This window comes from Euprymna scolopes, chromosome 7, assembly GCF_053919585.1.
Source record: "Euprymna scolopes isolate OS-2025 chromosome 7, ASM5391958v1, whole genome shotgun sequence".
Lineage (NCBI taxonomy): Eukaryota > Metazoa > Mollusca > Cephalopoda > Sepiida > Sepiolidae > Euprymna > Euprymna scolopes.
The window spans coordinates 47,200,236-47,226,526 of record NC_136488.1 but is presented as its reverse complement, the minus strand read 5'-3'; the positions used below and the strand labels follow the sequence as shown (position 1 = coordinate 47,226,526).

General features: G+C 32.3%; 1 protein-coding gene across 1 annotated transcript in view; it reads left to right on the top strand.

Annotated features, from left to right (window-relative positions):
• The window catches only part of LOC145279704 (uncharacterized), an 83,344-nt gene extending 60,710 nt beyond the window's left edge, over positions 1-22,634 (top strand). Inside the window, exons 2-4 of the mRNA XM_080130984.1 lie at positions 1,533-1,629; positions 18,602-18,903; positions 21,523-22,634. Of these exons, the coding sequence (XP_079987110.1) occupies positions 1,572-1,629; positions 18,602-18,903; positions 21,523-21,582 (420 nt within the window). The 5' untranslated portion in view covers positions 1,533-1,571 and the 3' untranslated portion in view covers positions 21,583-22,634. The remainder of the gene's footprint in view (positions 1-1,532; positions 1,630-18,601; positions 18,904-21,522) is intronic.
• Positions 22,635-26,291: the final 3,657 nt, after the last annotated feature.

Here is a 26,291-nt window from a genome sequence, read left to right as displayed (position 1 = left end):
TTCGACACGCCCTCCTCCATCTGTACACAAAACTGAACATACAAGAATTTTTCAATGGTTTCTTCAAGAACGTTTTTGAAAACAAGTCGAACAGTGAAAAACATGACAAGGAAATTACCAATCAATTTAATAAACTGAAATTATATAGATTTTTATTTTTAATCGAATACTATCCAAGCTCGGATTTGTATTAAAATATTTTGATCCTGGAATAAATCGATACTAATATAAGAGATGCGTGTATGTCTGTCTGTCGGTTTGTCTGTATGTTTGCTAGTTACTTTTATGCAATCAAGTGAAATCTAGGAGGGATATTATCTAACTATGTAGATTGTCGTTTTTTTAGGGAGTGTCGGGGTAATAATTACAGTTGTTTTTATAAAGAAATTTTGGTGGAAGCATATCCCTCTTTTTAATATCTGGTTTCAATATGTAAACCATAAAGTCCCCATAAGTAGTTTAAGTTGTGTTTTCGTGTGTGTGATACGTTGGATAAAATGAACGGAATACTCTCTAAAGCCATGTTAACTAACATCTTTTCAGAAGAAAATAGTTTTAAATAAATGAAAAATAATGACTATGATATTTTTTTATTTATTTAAAACATGATTTATCTTGACGTAATGTTAGATGAAAGGACTTTAAAGAGTAGTCCGTCAATATTATACTCATATATATATATATATATATATATATATATATATATATATATATATATATATATATATATATATATATATATACACCTTTTGACCTTGTATATGTGTAACGTTACCTACGTTTACACACGGGACCCACACGTTGTAGCAGAGTACGTCGCAAGAAACAGAAGAGAAGTAATAACTCAGCTCACTTTTTCTTTTGCTTCCCCGAATAAAACGTGATCGTTTTCTCTCACGCGATCGTGTTCCTTCTCTCTGATCTCTGTCCTCTCGAACGTCATCCATGTCTTTTTAACATGATTTCGAATGTTCCTTCGGACGTGTTCCGGAACGTGCTCCTTTATCTGTTGCACACGTTCTCATTTACAGTGTTATATATATTGCTAATAGCTGTGAGTATCGTTTCTTTTTAATCTTTTGGTCGATTCAGAAATTTTGGTTTGCACTTGGACACAGAAGATAAAACAAATAGAATTGACTTCCGAATTCATACCTCATTGTATCCAAAGATTGCAAAAAACGTTGAAAGGAGGAGGGGGGCATGTAGATGCAGTTGTTGCCTCTCGCCCAAATAAACGTGTGTGGGGAGGGTATTTGATTTGCTCTCATTGACTTCGACAACTGTCTTTGGCGGAGTCTTTGTCTTTTTCTCTCGCTCTGTTTCCTTACTAATTAAAGCATGAACATCTATGCCGTGCCATGGATAAAAATGCAACTTGTGTTAAGTAAACTGTGTTTCAGTATTTTACAACTAAAAATGTGTTTATGTTCTGCAAATTTAACGAATCAAACAAAACATACTTTTTTCTTTAAGTTCATTTTTTCTTTTCAATTCGAAATTATTTTTAAATGTCCTTTTTATATTTGCAGATCGATTGAATTTGAAGATCAGATCAGATTAACAACAAAATGTCTTTGGATATGTACTTAGCAACTCTCATGGTTTTGTGTCTGTCTGCCTTTGCAGGTAAGTGCTTTACTTATCTATATAATATAAGATCTGGGCTACCCGGCATTGCTAGAGACAAAAGTGTAACGTAACTTCTATCACCTTTTTTTTCTCTGAATATTTTAACTAAAATCCGCGATGGTTTCGAGTATGCAAACATTCACCCCATCATAGAAGTAATCCATTATTTATGCCAATGTCTTCTGTAGCTAGAGAGCTGGCCAGTACGAAATAGCTGATAATTTGGAAAAATTGGATGCGGTATGGAACATAAATCCAGTTAAAATAATAAAAAAAACGTATACACGAATTACTAAACAAAGGTTGACATGCCACAATACCCCCCAATCAATCAATCAATCAATCAATCCAAAAGAGCAATTGATAAAACAATAGATGTGACTGCAGTCAAAAGATTTAAATTGACATTCAAATTAATATCTTTCTAATTGTATCCTACTTGAAGTAAGATCCCTGGTTAAAATAAATATAAAGGCACATACCTATTTTTATCCCCCTTCTCTCTCTCTCATATATATATATATATATATATATATATATATATATATATATATATATATATATGAGAGAGCGACATACACAGACACACATATAGAGAAATAAAAAGGAACAAACCGAGTTGTGTTCATCAACGTTTCGCCTTTATTTCGAGACTTTCTCTGGACGAAATAAAGACGAAACGTTAATGAACACGTAACTCGGGTTGTTCCTTTTTATTTTTCTATTTTGTCGGAATACTATCTCCATTGTTCTCATTACACACACACACACACACACACACACACACACACACACACACACACACACACACACACATATATATATATATATATATATATGTATATATATATATATATATTAATGTGATATTCCCTAAACACTTCCTACTTCGAAGAAAACGGTTCAACCCGCCTAAAGTTAATACAATTGTCTGTCATCGGGTCTAGTTATTGTCTAATTGATCGATTTTATTCGTATTTTTGCACGGTCTTTTATGGGTTATGTGTATTTATCTATGCTACAGAGTGCCTTGTTTGGGGGTGAAAAAGCAAAAAAAAAAAAAATTTTTTCAGTCGATTGTATCGCGTAAACAGGCTGCGTTTCATGGTGTTGCGGACATATGGCAGTAATTAGTTATTTCTCCTCTTCATTTTTTTTATTGTTCGCTTTATTTCAACTGTTTTCTTCTTTTTAATAACTGCGATTTTAAAAATGATTAATAATAGAAGCATGTAATCATTTGAGGTTTAACAATTTTTATATTTTTCAATATAGAGTAATACATACATAATATTCCATTGTTCTTTTACAAGGCCATCTCTAATAGAGGGGCGATAGCTTTCCCAAACACTCTCCTTCGCAGTTCAGAAACAAGAGAAATATTTTATGAGCTTATTCACTACGTGTCGGTGAAGTCTTTCTGTCTGTGACGTAACATTCTGAACACGTAGTTTAATTCTAATCTTTATACGTAATAAAATTTTCACTTTTCTACTTCATTTTGCCTTATGAGGTAAATTCTGCTTTAAATACCATGCATAATGTCCCTACATTTTACTTGTGATTTTAATGAGAGCTAAACTCTATACGAATGCAACGACATTTAATAGATTCTGAAGATTAAACAGAATTTTGATAATTTTTTAGAAGCTTCTACAAAACGTTTAAATCTCCTTAGCCAATAACTCTTGTAATGTCAGATCTATTTTCACCATAACTTGGGTGTAGACGCATGTATTTGTTTTTTATTACACTGAAGTGTATTGAACCCTGACCGTTTGCACATTTTTAAGAAGTCTTTAAAGAAGTTTGAATCCCTCTAAAACACTGATTTAAAATCGGATTTTAACTTGATTACAAAAAAAGGCCAAAGACCTTGTATTTTGGAGCGATGTTTTGAATATAATAAACTAGTTATGACCAAAGTTTCATTTCATTCGGACAAAACACTAAGAAATGGAGCCTAATTAGAGTTGGGGCCCGTTTTTGGGGGTCACCCTGCATATGCCGTTAATTTTGACACCCTGCACTGATGATTCCCAAAAGGATGAAACCCTAGCGTCTGTAGGTATTTAATAATTATTATAGTAAACATTAATATATATATATATATATATATATATATATATATATATATATATATATATATATATATATAAGAACAAGTAGTTAATAAAGCATGTTAAAAAACACTTTGAAAAAGAGTTAAAAACATTTAATTTTAAAAAAAGGAAGCACAAAATAAGTGTTTAGTCCTTAATCCGCGGAGATTCGAAGAAATACTTTCCTTCTCATCAGAGGGTAGGATTTAGCAAAATGCGGGATCGGATTTTTGCTTTAACATCTGGTTGAGATTACTTTATAAATATTAACTCTTGAATATTTATAATATATTAGTTTTGGCATCTCGGATTATTTTGGTAAACTTAACTGTAATTCTTATATATACCTCTTATGGTCGATTCGGCGTAATGAAATCAATGGTACGACCTCGAAATATGTATATATAGTGTCGTAATAAATATTATATACAGGGTGACCCTCCCCCCATAAAAAGCAGGACATTTAATTGTTTTTCTGAGCATGTTACAGTCAACGAAGAAAAAAAAAGGCCAAAGACCCTAGTGTTTTGATGCGATGTTTTGAATATAATAAACTAGTTATGACCAAAGTTTCATTTCATTCGGACAAAACACTAAGAAATGGGGCCTAATTAGGGTAGGGGCCAGTTTTTTTTGGGTCACCCTGTGTGTGTGTGTGTGTATATATATATATATATATATATATATATATATATATATATATATATGATTATCGCAGATTGTATACATGCATATAATTTTCTTTATTTACATTGAATTTAGACATGCTGCTTTCCCCTTTCGGTACATATACCCCTAAATAATTAATCCTCTCATCATTGACCATTTTTACTTTTTAAAACCATGCATAAAACGAGCGAAAACATTGAGCTTCTAGATCTTTCCTCCATTTTTAAAATCATGTATTGATCTAGACTTCTATAAAATTGTTTGTTTTTGTGTGTATTTATATTCATATCCAAAGCCCTGTTTTCCATTTATTAAAATAGAAAATACAACTTTCTTATATATAGGTCGTCGAATTGTATTCATCTCCAAAAGATCTAACTTGCTAATTTGCATATTCTTTTAAACATTCATTTTAATTAATTCCCTATTAGTTTTTTCGGTTTTCTTATGGGATGATCATCTTTAGTTAACTATTACCTGTAATTATATTCATGCAGATATTCTACATGATTTATACTTGCATAATATTTGCCTAAAAAGGTTATAATAACAGAAATCTTTTTTTCTATATATTTATGCATGCGTATATATATTCGTTTAAAACATTTGGCCTATCAAACTCCTCTGTTAGTTTTTGGTCTACAGACACGAAACTTCGAATATAGGGTATTTGAACTCATGCGAAACTTTATATTTGGGTTTTAGCCGGGAAAATCGGTGGAAAAGTGTGAAAATTAAAGAAATAGAATTTGCGAGGTGAAGAGCGAATGACGGCATTACGAATATGCATGCTTAACGTAATATAGGGCGTCCAAAAAGTCAATGAAGGGTTTGAACTTAGATTTCACCAAAAACAAAGACTCTTTGTTTTTGGTGAAATCTTTCTGTAATTTAAAACACTCTTACTAAGACATTGGGCAATTAAAAAAAAAATCCAAAATTCAAGCAATCTTTATAAAAAAAAATGTCTTTTAAAGGTTGCCCATTTTCAGCTTCGCATATTATCTCTCGCTATGGCAATGTCTAATGACTACCACGTTCTCCAGAGTTGACCAGCTTCGATTCTTCTTGTAGGGATATCTTAAAGAAAGAGTTTGTTAACAAACCCCAAACCCTGCAAGAATTGAAGGAAAACATCAGGAACAAAACAGGGGAGTTAAATCGCAATCCAGATTCTGCAATCTGTCATGAATAATGTTTCGGAAAAAGCACAAATATACGAAGCTGAAAATAGGAAACATTTAATAGAAATTATTTTTTTGAATTTTCCACTTAAAAAAATCCCAATGTCTTAGTCAGATAGTGTTAAAAACACATGAAGATATCATCAAAAATAAAGAATCAATTTAAATTCAAAACCATTCAGTGATGTTTTGGACACCCTGTAGCTATTGATTCACGTTTTATTTTTTAGCCTTGCAGCAAGCATATCTTCATAGCTCATGCATTAACGTCAAAAGAAAAATAAAACGTAAACTAAATGTTTTGGTTTCGATTCTCGGTGGTGGCACACGAGTCATTTTAAAAATTAAAAAAAAATCATTACTGTATATTGAGTCCAATATTATCTATTAAAAAACCTATAAAAGTGTGTGTGTGTGTGTGTGTATGTGTAAGTCTGTATGTGTATATTTCCTTACGCAATAACTCTGTCAATTTTAAGTCTACAGACTCGAAATTTGATATGCAGAATACTGAGATTTGGAAAAATCTTTGTAATCCGTTTTCGGCCAAAATTTGGCTGTTAAGGGGTCAAAGTTCAACGATTTGACCTTTGAGAACTCTACAAAACTCCTCCGCCAAATTTGGGTCTAAACAATTGAAATTTTAGATATAGGTTCCTTGGACATGGATCTAACTTAATAACTTGATTTGAGCCCAAAACAATAAATGTTAAGGGGTCATAATAGGGGTCAAAGTTAAAAAAAATTGACCTCTGTGGTCTCTACCAAATTACTTAGACAATTTCTGGTCTAAACATTTGAAATTTTACATAAAGGGTATTCATAGATAGGGCAAGCTTTTTAATCGGTTTAGGTCGAAAATTTTTAGTTACCAATATATAAATGTTTGTATGTATGTTTGCATGTCTGCCTAAAACATTCGACAGAGGCTACGGATTTTTACAAGATCAATATCGTTTTGAAGTTCGACCTGTCAGACGACAAATATCGAAAAATTGGTTGACAACATTAATATCTTCACCTTCAACTGGGCACTTTTCTACAGGGGAGGGGAGCGTCGCTTTTTTCGCCGATATTTTCGGAAGTCATCCTTTCCTTTCGAATGTCTAGCCTTAATTAAAACTACGTCACTTCCGGTTTGGCGGTGGTCGTAACAGCAAAGACGTCAGTTTTTTCTTCATTCTTTTCCTCCTTGGCGGTACGGGTTCGAGCCTGCCTTCCTACTACCACTTTTTTTTTTTGCTCAACATACACCTCCAAACACCCGGGCAACACCGGGATGAAATGCTAGTATAATAATATATACGAAATCTGCATTAATCAAAATATCATATTTAAGCATATTTTATAACTGGGAAATGTCGGGTGGCCTGCTAGTATATATATATATATATATATATATATATATATATATATATATATATATATATATATATATATATACATAGGAATAGAACGATAAAATAACACTGCAGCTTATTTTGTAATTTTAATTGAAAAAAATCAATTCAGGTAATTTGATTATGTAGTAGAGTTGACGTCTATTCAATGTAGCCGCCATCAGCCTCAATCACCGCCTTGATACAGGTCCAAAGCTGGGAGCATGCCTTTTCCTCAAGCACTCGCGGGAGCTCGGCAGATGGATGCAATCAAACTTTAGTGTTGTGGGAGGTCATGTTAGTGATGTTCTCGATGTATGACCAAACAAAGTAGCCCAGCAGGTTCAGGTCGAAGGAGGAGGGGGCGCCAGGGAGAGAAGGGTACAAAGTTGTAGCATTCCTTTTGAAGCCAAGACTGGGTCTCTTTGCATTTGTTGTCCGGTGTCGAGCCCTGCTGCCATACCCAGGATCTGCCAGCGGCCACCCGATTGCATCAGGGGATAACCACACTCATCAGCACATCCAGGTACACTTTGGTGTTAACTTTCAAGCTGACTTCAAAGATGGTAGGTGGTATGATGTGGCTCTTACTTGAAACCAAAGACAACTGTGGCCGGAAATTGTTTTCATGACCTTGAGCTCGTCCCTGTTATCCGGATTTGAATTTTGATGGTGCTGGCAATGGTCCTGTTGTCATAACTTGAATCGGTAGAGAACATATGTTGTATATCGGCCCATTTCGGATCTCGCTCGTTGAACATTGTGTCGCTTCCAAACATGATAGAAGGATTCTATCGCTCTTTGGATTTGTACACAACTGGCCAACCAGTAGATGGTCTGCAAAAAAACAAAAAAAAAACAAACGATTTTCATCAAACGGAAATGAAATCATGTCTTTCCAAGAGCGATAATTGTATCGTTCCATCATATATATATATATATATATATATATATATATATATATATATATATATATATATGTGTGTGTGTGTGTGTTAGATGCTACACTGCAACATTACATTCATTAACCATTATCCCTTCGGCCCTTGGTAAGTGGTGACCCCCTCATAAAAAAAGAAGAAAAATAACGATTAAAAAATTAAGAAACACGTGATTATTTTAAAAACTCTAATAAGATCGGTGCAAACTTAAAACTTTTTCTTAATATATAGTTTCAGTCGTTCATTATAAACTCGTCCGATGACGGGTATTCTGGCTAGTTTATAATATTCTTCGCGATTTAAATGTAAGAAATACGGATGTTCGTATATTTACGATTATTTTGCGTTTTAAATAAATTGTGAAGTAAAAAAAAAAATCGAAAATAACTCCAGCACCCCAGAGAAGCCGATTCACATCTGGTTCGTCGACTTTTGCGCAAATACTATTAATTTATCTTCAGCTTTGTGTAAAATGGTAGCATAGTTTGAATTACTGCAAATTAGAATTGGACCATTGGTATTACGTAACTACCAAAGAGTTCATATGCGTAAAAAAGACACCCAGAAAGTCATTAGAGTTTGGGCCATTGTGGCTTGTTCTTCTGTGAGCTGAGGTATGCAATTCTAGGTGGTTCACTCTCCCAGGCTGTACCTTCCCACCATTCGAGAAGGGGTTAGTTCATTGCTCATCGCCTGGGGCGCCCCTATCGGAGAATGCCAATGGAGCTGCTTAGGCAATTTTGCAGGCCAGAGTGCTCTTTCTCTACGGCGCTGTTTTTTTTTTTTTTTTTTCAAATCCCACTTTTAGTGTGCAATGAATCGTTTTAACAGGTATTGTGTGTTTGAACTCGAAAGTGCAGTATTTGTTCTCTGGTCTGTTGGGGGGGGGTCTTTTTTAACTGAGGTATTTTCATTTTTTGTCTGATCCGTAGTGGACTCTGTCGGGATGGTAGATATCTTTTACATAAAAATTGACCTTGCGTCTAACTTTACCCTCACAAGGATACCCGTAAATAGGAACACAAAAAGTTTGGATTTGCCGTAAAGCAAACAAATAATTCTTAAAGTCAAGAAACAATTATCAAATTAATAATAGAAAAATCTGTTGTCACGTTTTTTTTGCCAGTTTTTTGTCAAGGCATGTATTTTACAATTACGAGAAGATTACAAACCAAATGAAAAATAATCAGTTTGAAGTGGGCAAACCTTGTGGTCACGAATGTGACACTTCCTCTTTAACGCCCCTCAAATCATTTACTCGTTCTAAGTGGATGTCAAAGTTCATTCATCGGATAAGGTGAACTTCGTAATATTCTACTGTTTCTATCTGCCACTTTGTGGTTTTAATGTCAATCTGGCTAAGGGTTATCCGGAATTCCAAGGAAGAAGGTCGTGTTCAGAAATCACGATTTCTGTATACAACCACAAATTAACAAGTTTTATTAATTTTAAATATTAACAAAGCTTATATGCCAAATTATTATTATTATTATTATTATTATTATTATTATTATTATTATTATTATTATTATCAGCATCATCATCATCTCTTAAATTTTTGACGAGTGAAATAGGAATGCTGAGTCTCTTTACTGTATCCTCAGTAATTACTGCCTCCCATAGTTGTTATATCACCACGTGATGAGGCGACAGCAAATACAAATTACGAAGGCCAGGGAAATAGTTGGCGGAAACGTCGTGAAACAACTATGAAGATGATGATAACAGTTCGAAAATAAATAAGCAATTCACTCATAAATTTGTTAACAATGTCTTCTCATTTATTCATAGAGATAAACATTGACATTTTCATAATCTCGTCACTGATACTTTTTAGTCCTCCGTCAGTAAATGAGAATCATCCTAGACTGAGGTAATTTAATTTTTTCCCAATCTAGAGTACCCTTTTTTTTTTTGGAGGGTTAGATCTTTCCCACATTAAAAAAACTTACCTTATGTCTAAATATGCCCTGGTGGCAAGGTTAGTAAATCGGAACAGATTGGCTGTTTCTTGATTCACAACACTTTTGATCTACATTTGAACAATTTTTCAAATCATACTACCTGTTTTTACGGAAATCACCCCAGACAAGGCATGAAGCCATTTAATGTAAGGAGCTAAAAATACTATTTGAGAAGCAAAAACTAGTCAAAGGTTAAATGCATAGACTTCAACTCAGAAAACAGCAATTCTTCTCCGTTTTTCAGAAACATTTCTCATGGAATATGAGGACTAAAGGACAAAACAATATTAAATTGTTATTTCTACATATATAGTTTACATGATCAAATCCTTATTTCTATATAAAATTTTTTTTCTATCTCTGATCTCCTAGTTAAAGTTCTACAAGATCTATCGTGTTCAATGGAATATGCTCGATTGGACTTTGATGGGTTGTCCTCTTTAAAAATTTCACAGCAATTACAATCACAGTTCAGAGACGATTGGTTGCCATGTTAAAAACTATGCGAGCTTGGTTTAGTATGAGTAACGATAACAAATGCTTAGATAATAAATCGCACACTCAGTAAACAAACTTGAAAAATATACAGATCAGCAGAAAAGTAAATTTTCTTGCGTTTAGTAACAATTATTTCCTGTTTTTCACTCATTTTTTTCTTTTTAACTATGCTGCCAAATCATCAAAATATGATTTATAAAATAGTTTCAATGAAGAAATTCTTACGACAATCTATAATATAAATCTCACCTGTCTGTTTAAATGTATGTACGTATGTATGCATGTATGTCTGCCTAAAACTTTCGACAGAGGCGACGGATGTTCACGAGATCGGTATTGTTTTGAAGCTCGACCCTTCGGACAACAAATATATGGCTAAAGACATTTATTCCTTCATCCATAACTTTGCCTTTTTCTACAAGGAGGGGTGACTTTTTTCGCCGATATTTTCGAAAGTCATCTCCTTCTTTTCGATTGACTAGCCTTAATTTAAACCTACGTCACTTCCGGTTTTGCGATGGACGCAACGATAAAGACGCCACGTTTTTTTTTTCACGTTCTTTTCCTTCTTCGCAGTACGGGTTCGAGCCTGCCTGCCCACTACCACTTTTTTTTTTTGCTCAACACACACCTCCAAACACCTGGCAAGGCCGGACACACAGGCTAGTCTTTAATAAATGCAATTATCATCCAGAAGCGTCTTAATCGGATGCTGAAGAACTTGAAAAAACAATTCCACTGTAGTTATTTGTACTGATAAATCATGAATTATTTCTGATGGTCGAGATAATTGGGATGAGGGATGTATTATACCTTGTTAAAAACACCTGTGGCTAGAGGACATTGACTAGAACTTTTGACAGATCCATCATTGGACTAATAAATTACTATAAAGTAATTGCGAGATTTTGGAAAATACTTTCTCTAAATCCTACGAACCCAAGCTTCATAATTTCAAACGAAATTATTTGTTCATGTTCCTAAACTTCTCGACTTACTTTCAAGATTTTTTAGTTTGCAGTAGAGAAAATGATGGTTTGGCCATCACCAAGTTTAGATTTAAACTCCAACACCCCACCAAAAGTTTGGTCATATTATCTCGAGAACAAATTATACGAATGGGGTAAATATAAATAGTCAAGCAAAACTTCACAATAATATGGTAAATATGCTATGGCATCTGAAGAAATTGAGAAATTAATCAACTGAAAGTAATGGTTGCTGCATTAATATTTAAATTAGTGTTGGGACGATTAATCGGAATGGAAAATTAAAAAAATCGGAACTTTTTGGAATATCAAAATCGGAATCGGAAAAAATTGTCTATTTTCCGATGCCAAAAACGATTCTTTTAATTGGCTTTTTTATTTGATTTTCTTTAAAGAAAAATCTTCTACTGCTGATAGTAATACTAAAATAATGAATATCTATTGATTTTAAACTATCAGTAAAATTAAAATCGATAGATCATCCCTCACAAGTGTATCTTTACGCCTGAGAAAATATCTGCACATTTAACATGTGTTTTCACGGTAATCGTGAAAAACAAGTTTATAGTTAAATATTTAGAGATTTATAAAGAATCGGAAATTTAATACAGAATTGGTAATTGTGTCGAATCAGAAAAAATATTAGAATCGTCTCATCCCTTATTTAAATAGTATATATGTTATGCATTCTAACAATTTTGAAGATATTAGATTTATCTTATATTAATAAGATTAAACCGTAAACAATTCAGTAAGCATAGTTTTACATTCTTAGTGTAGGAAAATCAAACTTCTTCATGAAACCTGCTTTGTATAACTTCTAAAAATGTATAAATCTATTTATGTTACAAAAGATCAGAAAAACATCGGTACCGTCTGTTTCAAATTCGAACAAAGAGCCCAATAACTGGTCTCCCATGTCAGATTCTTATATATGTGGGACGATTCTAAAATTTTTCACGATTCCGATACAATTATCGATATCCTTCTAAATTCCTGACTCCGATACAATTACCGATTCCGATTCTTTAAAAAATTTTAAACAGATTTTTTTACTGTAAAACCTTCGTGTGATGTCTGCACATATTTTCGCAAACAAAAAATAGACTTGGGGAGCGTATACTACCGTGACTATCGTCATAGATGGCCTGTCAGCTGAAAAATGACGTCATCGCCATAGGCCCTAGCAAGCAAGATAAGTGGAACACACTGTCGATAATGAGCAGACATTTTTTTACAGAAAGCGTTAGATAACTTCAAAATTGGATTGAAAAAGATAAACATGATACTTTGTACTGAAACTCATCCAATATTGATAATAGAAATATTATTAATAAAAAACGAATTGAAAGGGAGAAAAGTTGTTAAAAAGTTTAAAAAGAAAAGGAATACGATTTGATTTGTATGAAACTGAAGTTTATTCAATAGAAATAAATAAAAATGAACAATAAACGATAAATTAGTTTAACTGAAAAACGAACAATAAATTAGTTTAACTGAATAACAAACAATAAGTTAAAAATTAAATTCAAACAAATGTTAGTATAAACACAGTTACTAAGGCAGAAATATTTCAAACGTTGAATATTAAAACTTTTCAAAAATCTGTTGTAGAATTTAATTAAAAGTTTGAATTTTTCTTTTTCTGATAATTTTTTTTTACTAATATTGTCATTCTCTTTGCAACAAAAATTGTTTATAAGGGAATTCGATGAACTCCATATCAGCACTTTTTTCAATTTGCTGAATAGTGTGACCCTCATCACAAGAGTCAACATAGAATAATCGATTTTGATCAGCCAAAATATTTAAAGTTTTGTATATGGCTAATTTTCTCTGATGAATCGAATGTAAAAAAGAATCGCATTTTGTAAGTTTGTATATAATTATATAAGACAAAATTATTAGTTATATCATTTGGGTATAGCAGAAAATCTCTGTTAATACCCTGAAAATAGCTGTTTAATTCAGCTATTTCTTCAACAGCCTCTCTCCCGGATATTAAATTGTTGCAGCTATTGTATTTCAGTTTTTTGAAAACTGCATAACAGCAATAACCTGCTAAGTATAATATAACAGGAAGTACTTCCTTGCATTGATTAACATCATCTTCTGTTACATCTATGTTAAATTTATAACTCTTGCTCCCTTGTCATTTCATTCCAGTTAGTTTCTTTTAAATGTTTCAATTCAATAGTGCGATTATTAATTGGTAAGCTCAATTTTAAAACTGACAACATTCTGAGGGGTTTTTCACATTCATACATCTGACGTATCGATATATTATACTGATCTCCACTAAGTTGTCGATACTGGCCAAACCTTGCCTCAAGGTTATCTGCCTGAAACTTTCCTGGTAATATATACACCATGTTCAGTACATTTATACAATATTTAGTCAATTCTAAAATTGCGTAAGTAGTATGGTGCAAAGCAGTATATGTTTCCTTTGTTAACTTACCAGTTCTTCCAGGAATGCTATTCCAAGTTCCTAACCAATCACAGAACACATTTAGGAAACTATAATTATCACTATTTAATGTAAGTGGATTAGCATATTTATTACGAAGTCGACAGCCTTTATATGCTGTTTTCACATTCAGTATTATCCACCAAATATAAAATATTTGAATGTATTCTGCGATTTCTGCATAATTTGGCAAGCATTCCTGTTTTCCTAAGGTTAGCAAACCTTGAATTATCGTTGAAAATTTGCAAAACCAAATTAACATTTTGCCTTTCAAAAGTAGTCGGAGAAAGAACTTTTGAAGCAAACTTATAGCCATATTTCACAAGTGATTGAGATTCTAGGGCATAAAGTTTATGTAAATTAGAAAATGGAGCACTTTGGATGTTATCTAATTCATGATTCCCATTATAACAAAACTTTGGGAACATCATACATTTACGTTCATCTTTTTGGCTAAGCCAATTGTTTCTAATGCATTTTAATATATGCACTGAGTCCAATAAGAAGAAAAGAGGGCTAGACGTTCTAACTGGTTGGGGATATACAATTGAAAGCTTTGATAGGCTACAAAAGAAAGACATGGCTTTTTTATTTATTGCATTATTATCTGTTATAACAGATAATACCTTCAACCTTATATCTGCTAAGCCAATTATTACACGTTTAATTATGTCAAATAAGTTTTCAGCTAGAAGATATTTAGTTGGCATAACATGCACAACATCCTTATATTGTGAGAATACACTGCTAAGCATAAAAGCAAATGCACTTGTGGCAGGTTCATTGCTGTTAGCTAAGCCAACAATATTACCACCTTTATAATCAAGATAAGGGTTGAGATGTATTTCATCAACAAGTAAAGATACTGTGATGCCATTCTGTATTAGTAACTTGAACTTACTTTTAATATACATGAGAAAATTGTTATCGTGTTGTTCAATGACAGGATTCATAGAAGTTGATAAGGTTAATCTTTGAATGGTTGAATAGCATGGTAAGATTACATTTTTAGTGTCTCTTAACAGTCTGTACCCTCTAGGGGAGCAGTTATATAATAAGGAAGAAAATACCATCATTTCACTCGAATAATTAACCTTATTCATTGTCATTATGTTAATTTGTTCATACATGAACTTAATGGCATTAAAATATTTAAATGATTCATCTTACACTAATAGGAAAAATGATAAGATTAATTTTAATAAAGAACTTATATTAGAAGTTTTCATTTCCTGTTCTTCGATGTCCATTTTTTTTCATGTTTTCCATCAAAACCTGTAGAGTATTTTCCTCTGTTACATTTTTAGGAATTCTATACTCCTCTATAGCACTCATTTCCACATCACTACAGAATTCTCTAACGGCCAAGTCCGGTTCAATCACCATAGACATTTTTATTTTTGGGCATGGGTATCTCTTTATATGGCATATAATCATGGTATTGTCTTGCCTAATAGAAGTCCAATAATTTTTATCTATAAACATTAATTTTTTCTAAATCATCAATATTATGGAAAGTTTTAGGTTTCCGTAACTCGTCAGCAACACTTTCACATAATGCACGCTTAAGAGCAGAATTTTCTAAACGCATTTTCTTTGCGTTAGGTAGGAGACTCTCTAAATGTGGTTGATAACGATAAATAGGAGGAACAGTTTGGTAATATTCGAGGAATAGCACCGTCCTTTCATCAAATGCTGATGCCTCTCGCTGTATGTCTTCAGGTCGAAAATGAAGTTCACATACCTAAAGAAATAATTTAAAATAAAATCGTACCATGTTTGACTTAATACAAAAATAGAAGAAAATTACATGACAAAAAACGATAAAATAAAAAAATAAGGTAAATGTGCAGAATTAGTCCACCCTCGAAAAATCCTTTTAATTTATCACATTTATAGGTTTTCGGGGGGGGGGGCTGAGAACGAAAATAACGTTTAAAATTACGGCAAACTAGTAGTTTCCAAGATATAAAGAGATGTTAGTAAAAAAAAAGGGGGGGGGATAATTTAACCTAAAACAACCACCCACTTTATGGCCATTTTTTTTTTTTTTTTTTTTACATGTGCAACGAGCAATTTTTTTTAAAAATTACATTTTCGCCTCAACCAAGGCGAAGTGCCTCTTTGATGTAGGAATGAACACAACTAAACGTAAAATGAGCACCTACAGTTGACCCCCTCTCCCCGGCAAAAATTCTGTTTACACTTTTTGAAAGGGGGTGCTCATTTTACGTTAAGCTGTTCATTGTACGTTGACTCCCAACCCCTAACTTAAAGGTGGCGATACTCATTTTTCTTTGCTTTTATTTGTTAAAAAGAAAGCGCCCTAAAAAAACGATGGCCATAAAGTGGGTGCTCATTTTAAGTTAAATTCTTATAGAAAAGTAATCCCCCATTTTTTAAAACTAACATATCTTCATATCTTGGAAACTATTTGTTTGCCGTAATTTTAAACCTTATTTTCGTTTACAGCGCCACTAGCATTATCAGAATTTTGGGGGAATTTTTGACAACCCTAACACAAAACTGCGAATAACATATACAAAACTAGTAATTTCTCCGTTTAAAGTGTGTTGTTTATTTTCTTTATGGAATATACTTCCAAAATAAACTATTAAAATTGTTTTAAAAAATAACAGAAATATTATTTATTGCCGGCATTGTGTAAACACTTTTTTTTTTTAATAAAAAATATTTCTATTATTTTTTAAAACAATTTTAATAGTTTATTTTGGAAGTATATTCTCCAAAATTCTGACACCTACAGGGCCACGACATTTGCCACAAATAATTATTAATAAGCTTTCGGGATAACAAAAACGGTCATAAACTTAAAAAAAAAAGTTTAATCTATTTCACGCTGATATAAATATTGCATAGTAAAATAGTTGAACTAAAAAGATAAATGATTTTTCTTATTTAGAATTATTTAAACAAGGAATTCCGTTTTTATTTAAATTGTTAGGTGAAAGTACATAATATTTTCACCATACTCCCCATTTTAAATAAGTTTCTAAATAATAATTTATTATTTCAGCACATAACTTAAATTACATGTAAAATTCATTTTTTATATACATACTTTCATTTTTATTTTAAAATACGTTCTAAAAAAAAATAAATAAATAAAAATAAAAAAGGCGCGTTTTTTTGTTTTTTTAATTTTTTTTTTTGTTTTTTTTAATTTTTTTTTTTTAATATCTCAAACATTTTAACACTTACTCTGCTATATTTAGATGGAGTAAAATCCTTTCTTTTTATTGCATTAATCCACTGGTAAATTATTTCCTTTTTTTGGGGAAATGAAACCACGGTAACTTTTGGTCCATTTTCGGAGTTACCTCAGCATTTTGGAACTATACATCTCGACGGCATGTTTAAATTTATTTAATCCCCTAAAAGTTTGAACCAACTTCCGGTTTAGTCATGAGACACGTGACCAAATTTCAACACACCGATGTTTATGACGTCACCAGACTAAATTATAGTCGTCGCTAGGCCATCAATATTACGGTAGCCACGATACTATACGAGTAGATATTTCTAAATATTTCCTCCCGCATATTTTCTTCGTAATTGATTAAAATAATGAAGTTGCATTTAGTCGTCGCTAATTGTGAAAATGCAATTTGAAAATAACTGACGATTGATATGAAAATTAGAATGACGTAGGAACGGAAAAGTCACCTTCCCATTTTAAGAATGAATTTCTTAATATTAGGTCGTTTCTTGACGTGTGTGTGTATATATATATATATATATATATATATATATATATATATATATATATATATATATATATATATATATATATATATATATATATATAAACGACATTATTTTTGCACCAACCTAATAATATAGTTGTCATTTAGAAAAACATCAGGATTATAGATCAGGAGTACATAATCGTTTTTGAAATCGGAAATTAGGCTACACTTTTTCCGATACTTATAAACACCACATCTGGTTTAATTCGGTGGCCATTTTGTTTTGCTTATTTACATCATGTTTGCATATTTCAAGTGTGATTTTCTCAATTTTTACATGCATAATACTAAATGAATTTTAAATAGAAATGATTCATCGTTTAGTAATATATAACAAAAATAACAGCATAAACCCATTTGTAGCTTACACATAATTTTATCTCGCGCCCATCTCTGACCACGACTATTAAACATTACCAAGCTTTTTCTACATCTCTCTTACGAAGTTACTACCGGATAGCGTCCGATATCTTTACAAAGCCACAGTTCATTAATGCATGCGGTATTGTTGCCACAGCTTTTACTCTTAAACAGTATAATCAAATCTAGTAGGTTCCGCATTATCGACCAAGCTCCTACTTCTGTCTCATCACTGCAATGTTGCATCCTGTGCCCGTTTTTCAAGTACTTTAAGGAAATGGGCTCTAGTGAATTCATAACACCTGTGCCCCCCTCCACATTCCTGACTAACTGCGAAATCCACCTCCTTCATTGTTGAAATTCCTAGATGCCGAAAAATCTTTTACTGTAATAGTTTGTTCGCACGAATTGCTAAACTTTGCAACTTTCTTCTTTGTTTCCCACATCCTTGGGTGTACTAACATACAAAAGTTTGAATGTACTGCGAACAAACATCTCGCTACTTAACTCCCCACAGTCCTCTGTTAAACAGGATCCCCAAAAGTAACCGATTATGTCCAAATGACATACCTTGTTCCGAGTGAAAAAGAATTCTTGCTTTTGTTTTAAAATACATTTTTTTCTCTTTTTAATTTTATTCCAGGTTGTACGAACATTACTGTCAGCGATGATATGACAGTAACCGAAAGCATTGCGATCAGCGGGAAGCACACAGCCGTCGTGGCTGCTCAGCATGAGAAGACATCTCATGATATTTACATCCAGGACGGAAAGGCCGGTGATGGCACAGGTGTAGCCGTTGAGGCCGCCGCTGATGAAACCGCTGAAGCGTCTGTGCCGACTAGTGACCCACCACCGAGCAGCAGCGGAAGCAATAGCAACAGCGACTCGGCTAATAAGGAAGGCGAAAAACAACCACAGGAACACAATTCAGCTGCAAAAATGGTCAGTATCATCGGCGTTTTTTTTTTTTTTTTTTTTTTTAAGATTTTAAAATTGATTTCTTGTTATTAGTCTTGAAAGTTTTCAACCATTAAAACAATATAAAAAGCACTAAAACTTATAATCCCAAATTATCCGTTGGAAAACTATTTTGCTTGTAAGTCAGTATTTATATATAGCATAATTACGTTCACATATCGGTTCTCGTTAGATCACCCAAGTTACGCAATGTTGAGCCTAGTCAATACCAGATGGGTGACCATTTGGGAATGCCAGATGTTATATGGAGGAGGAAGTCAACACCCCCTGCAAGAACTGCAAAAACCTAACGTCATCTCTTTTGACCGGGATATACATGCGACGAGACCGCTTGTAAATTTAATATTCCTTTGACACTTTCTCTTTCGAAGGAAGCGGGTTTAACTCCTCTAGGTTGACTACTGCTGGCGTATATACAATCCTTTGCAATCACTATTATTTTGTTTCAAAGAATTACGCTAGTCCTATTATTGTTGGGGTAATCAGTTCTTTGGCATGAAAAACTGTTTCGAGAATTTAAAAACAAAGTAGTATTTTACCTCGGAGCTCCTCGGAAGTGTTGATCAAATATCACCTCCTCAAAAACATTCTAGATAATGGATTACATTCTTTTGCGAACCTATTTATGTTATTAAAATGTTTTCCTTATATCCGTGATTTAAGAAAATCTACAACAGTGGAGTAAATAATAGGCAATCAACAATTCTCCCACTACCCAACAACCACGAGGTTGTTTGCATGGCAACCGAGAATGCTTGCCAGTCGGTTTATCTCAAATTCCACATTCAATCCAGCAAATCACTCCCTCACTAACTTTCCTTTGCGAACAGACGCCACACTAGATGATCTGAAAGTTACCCCTTCTCAGGTGCATGCTATCATAAAAAACCTTGACACTTCAAAAGCATGTGAACCCGATCTCATCTCGACTGTGGTACCTCTAAACGATGATATCGATTCGGGAGTACCTCAGGGGTCTATCCTTGGACCTTTATTATTCGTAATATTCATAAATGACCTCCCTGATAAAATTGTCTCTGAGATGGGTATATTTGCTGATGACACTACGCTCTATAACAGGCACAAAGGAAAAACAAATGAACAGATATCTAAGAAAATGGCAGAAACACTAGACGAAAGCCTCCAATCTGTAGTGGAATGGGAACAAAAATGGATGGTCACATTCAATGCTGTCAAGACTAAGCTCGTTTCCTTCTCAAGCCTTCTCAACCACCAATAGCTATGGCTAAAGATACATTACCTGAAAATACTTATAAACTTCTCAGCCTAGCGTTCACAGGGAACATGAGTTGGAACAGATACATTGAGAGCTTGCCAAGACCGCTGCGGAGAAGGTGGGCTCTCTCTACCATGCTAGAAACTACTTACGCCTGAAAGTGTCCTATCCCTCTATAAGGCCACTATTCGCGCACGTATGGAGTATTATTGTCTCATTTGGGTTGGTGCATCTGCTACTAGTCTCTCATTCCTGGAGATTCCAAAAGAGAGTCGCCAATCTGATAGGTTCTGAACTGTCATCTAAGCTTCAACCTCTGTCCCATCGACGAAATGCTGCATCCCTCTGCCTGTTTTACAAGTATTTTAATGGTGAATGCTCTGACAAACTGCAAGCACTTATGCCCCCTCGACGTAAATACCTCGGTAAACCCGACAAGCAGCAAAATCGCACCTCTACACAGTAGTGATCTTTAGATGTAAGACAGCCTTCTACTCTAATAGTTTCTTCCCCAGAACTGCTACACTCTGAAATTCCATTCTGAGTTCCTCCTTCCCCAACTGTACAGATATGTATAAGTTCAAGTATAATGTTAACAAATATTTTGCTGCTCAACTCCCTCCATCGTATCCCTGCAACTTATGTCTCCGATAGTAATCCCCTATATCAAAGTGCCTTGTTTGGGTGAAAATGGAATATATATATATATATATATATATAATTATATATATATATATATATATAATTATATATATATATATATATATAATTATATATATATAATTATATATATATATAATTATATATATATATAATTATATATATATATATTTATATATATATATATATAATTATATATATATATATATATAATTATATATATATATAATTATATATATATATATATATATATAATTATATATATATATATATATATAATTATATATATATATATATATATAATTATATATATATATATATAATTATATATATATATATATATATAATTATATATATATATATATATATATATATATAATTATATATATATATAATTATATATCTATATAATTATACATATATATAATTATATATATATAATTATATATATATATATATATATATATATATATATATATATATATATATATATATATAGTTTTTAGAAGACGTTTTTCTCTTTTGAAAATTGTATTCCAGGTTGTATGAACATTACCGTCAGCGATGACATGACAGTAACTGAAAGTAAATATTCACTATAAATAAAACTTTGAGTATCAAAAATTTTTCTTTTGTAATGATAAATTAACCCTTTGTAAAAATTTGTTTTTCTTGTATATTTTCAGGCCGTTGGGTTGAGCCTTGGATTCATTCTGATGACCACCATCGGAATTACGCATCTCTAAGTGAACATCTCTTCTCTCCTCCTAATTCTAACGGCGCCATAGATCCGCTGTAGTTAATAATATTTAATCATTTAACATCATTGACATTCTTCATTCCGCCAGTGAGCTTTCTCCGATCTCATTGTACTTCATTAATCTTAGCCAATGTTGCCACTGCCAAGACGGCTGTTGTAGCCGCGGCTACACCGTACTGCTGGCTATATTTACAGAAGAAAAGAAAAAAAGAAAGAAAGAACTAACCCGGTTTATTTTTATTACTCCGTATCATTAATTAAATGTAGTCGTTTTTTATATTTAATTAAAACATTTTTTTAGCTAATATGATTCATTCAACTGTATATGCAATTAAGAAAAATCGAAACTGGCGTTTTGAGTTGAAAGAGAGCATTTGGAATTAGGAGTGGGATGGACTAGAATGGTTATCGTGTATTCATTTTATTTTTCTAAATAATTCATTAATTAATTACGTTTTTAGCGTATGGACAGACGGTTTAACAAAGCCCCATTCCCACTATTCATGTTAAAAATGGGTTTCTAAATAATAACATAATTATTTACAATACAGTTTTTAACATGAAGAATACAAAGGGGTGTTTGTTAACTATTCTGCACCTTCACCGATTTTTTTAAAGATGATAGTTCAATTACTGACTTGCACAGAGAAGTCTAACATTACGAAAAAAAACCCCCAAAAAACAAAAAAAAAACCAAAAAACAAAAAAAACGACAACCCCCCCAAAAAAACAAAAACAAAAAAGAAAAAAAAAACAGTTGGCCTCTTTTGCAAATGTCCGCCAGCAGAAGTAATCGTTGCATTCAATATTTTATTTCGAAAAAATAAAAAAAAAATTGAGAGAGATAACATCTTTGCTTCAACTCCGAATGTCGGCCATATTTGTAAAGACAAAAAATTCGACGCCACTGTGCATGCAAATAACCAGCAGACAAAAATGATCATGACAACCAATGACTTTGACATATAATTTATGTATCGAAATTTAGCTTAAAAAATTGAAAAAAAATTGAAAAAAAATGTAAAAAAACATTTAGCTTTAAACAAATGGAAAAATATCTATTGTGCACAACAATTTTGCTACATTCAAACTCATAGCAATATAAATGTATGTAATGTTTAATAACCAAGTAGGTTCATGCTACAAAAATGGTACTAGTTTTGAATAGTTATCCAGTGGATTTTAATAATTAGAAAGAGAATCTCAGGCCAGTCCCGGAAATGATTGAAGCAATTTATGATTTGAAAGCCATTTTTAGTTTGTTAGCGACACTTTTTCCAACATTTATTTTTGACATATTAATCCTAACCTAACCCTTGCATACTTAGTGTCGTCTGACTTTTTACATTTTTGCGACTTTAAAATTGTAAACTGTCTCGGCTATTTCCGGGATTGAGTCGGGCTCTGTCAAAAATAATGAAATCTTCTGGATATACATCCATTACAAGTATAATTTTTTTAACACCAAAACTTACGAATCATATACCAACAGCAAATGAACCAACTGCATTATTTTTCATACAAAATATCCATTGTATATCTTGCTTTCATATGCGAAAAAGAAAAATGTCCCTACTAAATCAATCGCGAACGAATCGACGCCATATTTGTTTTTTTTCCACAGCTATTTAAAAACTGAAGTCATTTGTTTTATTGTCGTGCATTTGCGTGTGATTTATTTCTATGTCTCAGCCGGTTTATTTTCTATACATATATATTTTTTGTAGATGTATGCTTTACTTGAAATAAAACCCCTTGCTATTAATATAGACACAATGCGTAGTTAAACCACAAACAAGCATCCATTTCAATTTCACGAAACAATAATCAACCAATTTCAACTGAACCATGTATATCTCCGACCTCGCGTAAGTGATCTCGTTGTTTTTAGTTTCATTGCAAGACTTACACTAATTGTGAAAGCTGGTTTATGGAGAAAAGAGAGTAAAAGAAACAAACCTTTTAAAGCATCTACCAAACTATGTCGTCCCGGCGTCTGTGATATCAAAGGTCATAGTCAACATTTTGAGTCCGAAACATAAACGCGTAGTACAGCTCAATCTCAAAAGTTGCTAGCAATATATATATATATATATATATATATATATATATATATATATATATATATATATATATATATATATATATATATATATATATATATATACCGGGTGTCCAAGAAAATTGGTAACCAATATTAAATGGAAACTATCCAAAAGTGTAATTGCGAAAGTATGTGATAAAACGATTTGATTCATTAGCAATAAAAAAGCATACCATAATATCATATGCATACACTTACCATACAATGATATCGTATGCATACATATGGCAGAGTATATCTTATGCCTACATCTAAGTTCGCATAATTAAAATTATGCGATCTTAATGATACTTATGAAATTTAAGACAATGTTGTTTTCAAATTTGCGTGTTCAACATTTGATATTCCTACGCAACTATACGTTTGGTAGTATTCACTAAAATTATCGGCGAAAATTTTTTCTGAGGTACTCTTTCTCTCTCTCTCTCTCTCTCTCATATATATATATATATATATATATATATATATATATATATATATATATATATATATAATGTGATTTATTTTAACGTACATCGAATTAAAAACAATTATCAAAAAGATTTGACGACTAACATGTTTTATTCTGCGTACAATTATGCTATATATATATATATATATATATATATATATATATATATATATATATATATATTATTCCGGTTAGCATTATCGATTTTCCTTATTTTGGGAAACGTCAGTTAATCGATGATACCATGAAAGTAGTAGTGTTATAGCTAAGAATATTTACCATTTACTATTGACCTAGCTCTATTAATTAAGATATGGAGCTTATATTTCTTCAAGATCAACTGCCTTAATTCTATTCTGATACATACATACATACATACATGTGTGTGCGTGTGGTTTGTGTCTTGTGTATTTCTGAATGTAATAGGTTTAGCGGTTCACGCTTATATTACACTTACAAGAAAAAAAAAAACAATGAATATAAGCAAAAGTTGAGCCTCCTCTTCTATAAGAAAAAACATCTAGATCAACTGACGGCCAAAATATTTCAGATCTTAACACTTGCGTTGTGCCGTTTGGCAGAGAAATTCATGTAAACATCTTGATCATAATCGACGTGTGATCCTGAAGTTACGTGTTATGTCTTTTGAGTATTGAAGACAAAAGTAAAGGACTTTATTATCCTTTGATCTGATCATATTGAATGATATGAAGCATTGTCACACTGAACGATGATACCAATACGATTAATAAAAGACAGACAGTTCTGATGGAAATACAACATTGGCACGCTCGAGTTGTTTATAATAACAATCTTATTGTTATGCTCTGAATGGTATCCAAGACCTGATTTGGTTATAGTTCCTCGGCTTTCTAGTAAAGAACCTTCTGAAGATCTCAACTCTTTTATTCTACGTCGGGATTCCTTTCATATTGACTTTTATAGACTCTGCATTTCACATTTATTTTTCAACAATCCATTTCTTGTTTCCCGGATAAATACAACGGAAAATGAAAAGAAAAGTTTTAATTCTTTATAAGGAGATTATTCCGAAAGGTGGAACGTTACTATTTGATTTCTATGGCGAGAGTCGATAGTGGTGTGAAAATCGCCGTCCTATATTAAAAATTAGTTTTCAAATAGATGGAGGCGTATAGTTGGATAAAAATGCGCTGTGCCTTTTTTTTTATCCATTTTTATACTAAATACTTGGTGCTTTGTCAGAAATTGCTTCCAACAGATGCCTTCAAAAGATTTTTGTTCGAAATGGTTTGACCCTCAATAGATTTTTGTCCAACTTAATTGAGCATTTAAGGAATTTTTGACAAAAGTGATGAGACCTTCAAAAGATTTTTGTTCGAAATGATTGAGCTTTCAATAAGTTTTATTCGAAATAATTAGGTTTTCAATAAATTTGGGTTTGAAATGATTGAGCCATCAATAAATTTTGGTTCGAAATGATTAAGCCTTCAATAAGTTTTGGTTCGAAATGATTGGGCCTTCAATAAAAGTTTGTTCGAAATTATTGGGTCTTCAATAGATCCTTATTCGAAATGGATGGGCTTTCAACTCCGCTCTTCAAAAGATCTGACAAAATCATTTCAAAAACGAAATTGTAAAATTTTCACTGACATTTACGTACAGTCAATCAATGTAGACCAGAATAAATGTTCTTTATTGTGTTTGTGTCTCTTTTACCACATTTATAAACCTCATAGCAAATGCAAGGATAAGTTACTCACTCATATGTAAAGTGGTTACGTATAACTTAAAATTACAAAACAAATATTTAAGTAAATCTAAATCATGCTATTTATTATTTTACCTTGATTTAAATTTAATTTATAATTTTTTGCGCGAAATGTAATGTTTTTATCGGATATTTTTTTTTTCAGAGTTAACCATAGATATTATAGATAGCCACGTTGGAATTCAGCGTTTCTGTGCGTGCGGGATGACGTAATATACCAGGTTATGTTAGGAAAAGGATAAAATCTGGATTTAAGAATGCAGAAAGAAAACCTGTATGTATGTGTGTATATATATGTATATGTGTGTATATATATATGTATATATACGTGTGGGCGCTAATAAGGACGACTTTAACGTTTCATAAATTATAGAGAATTGTGCTAAGGCT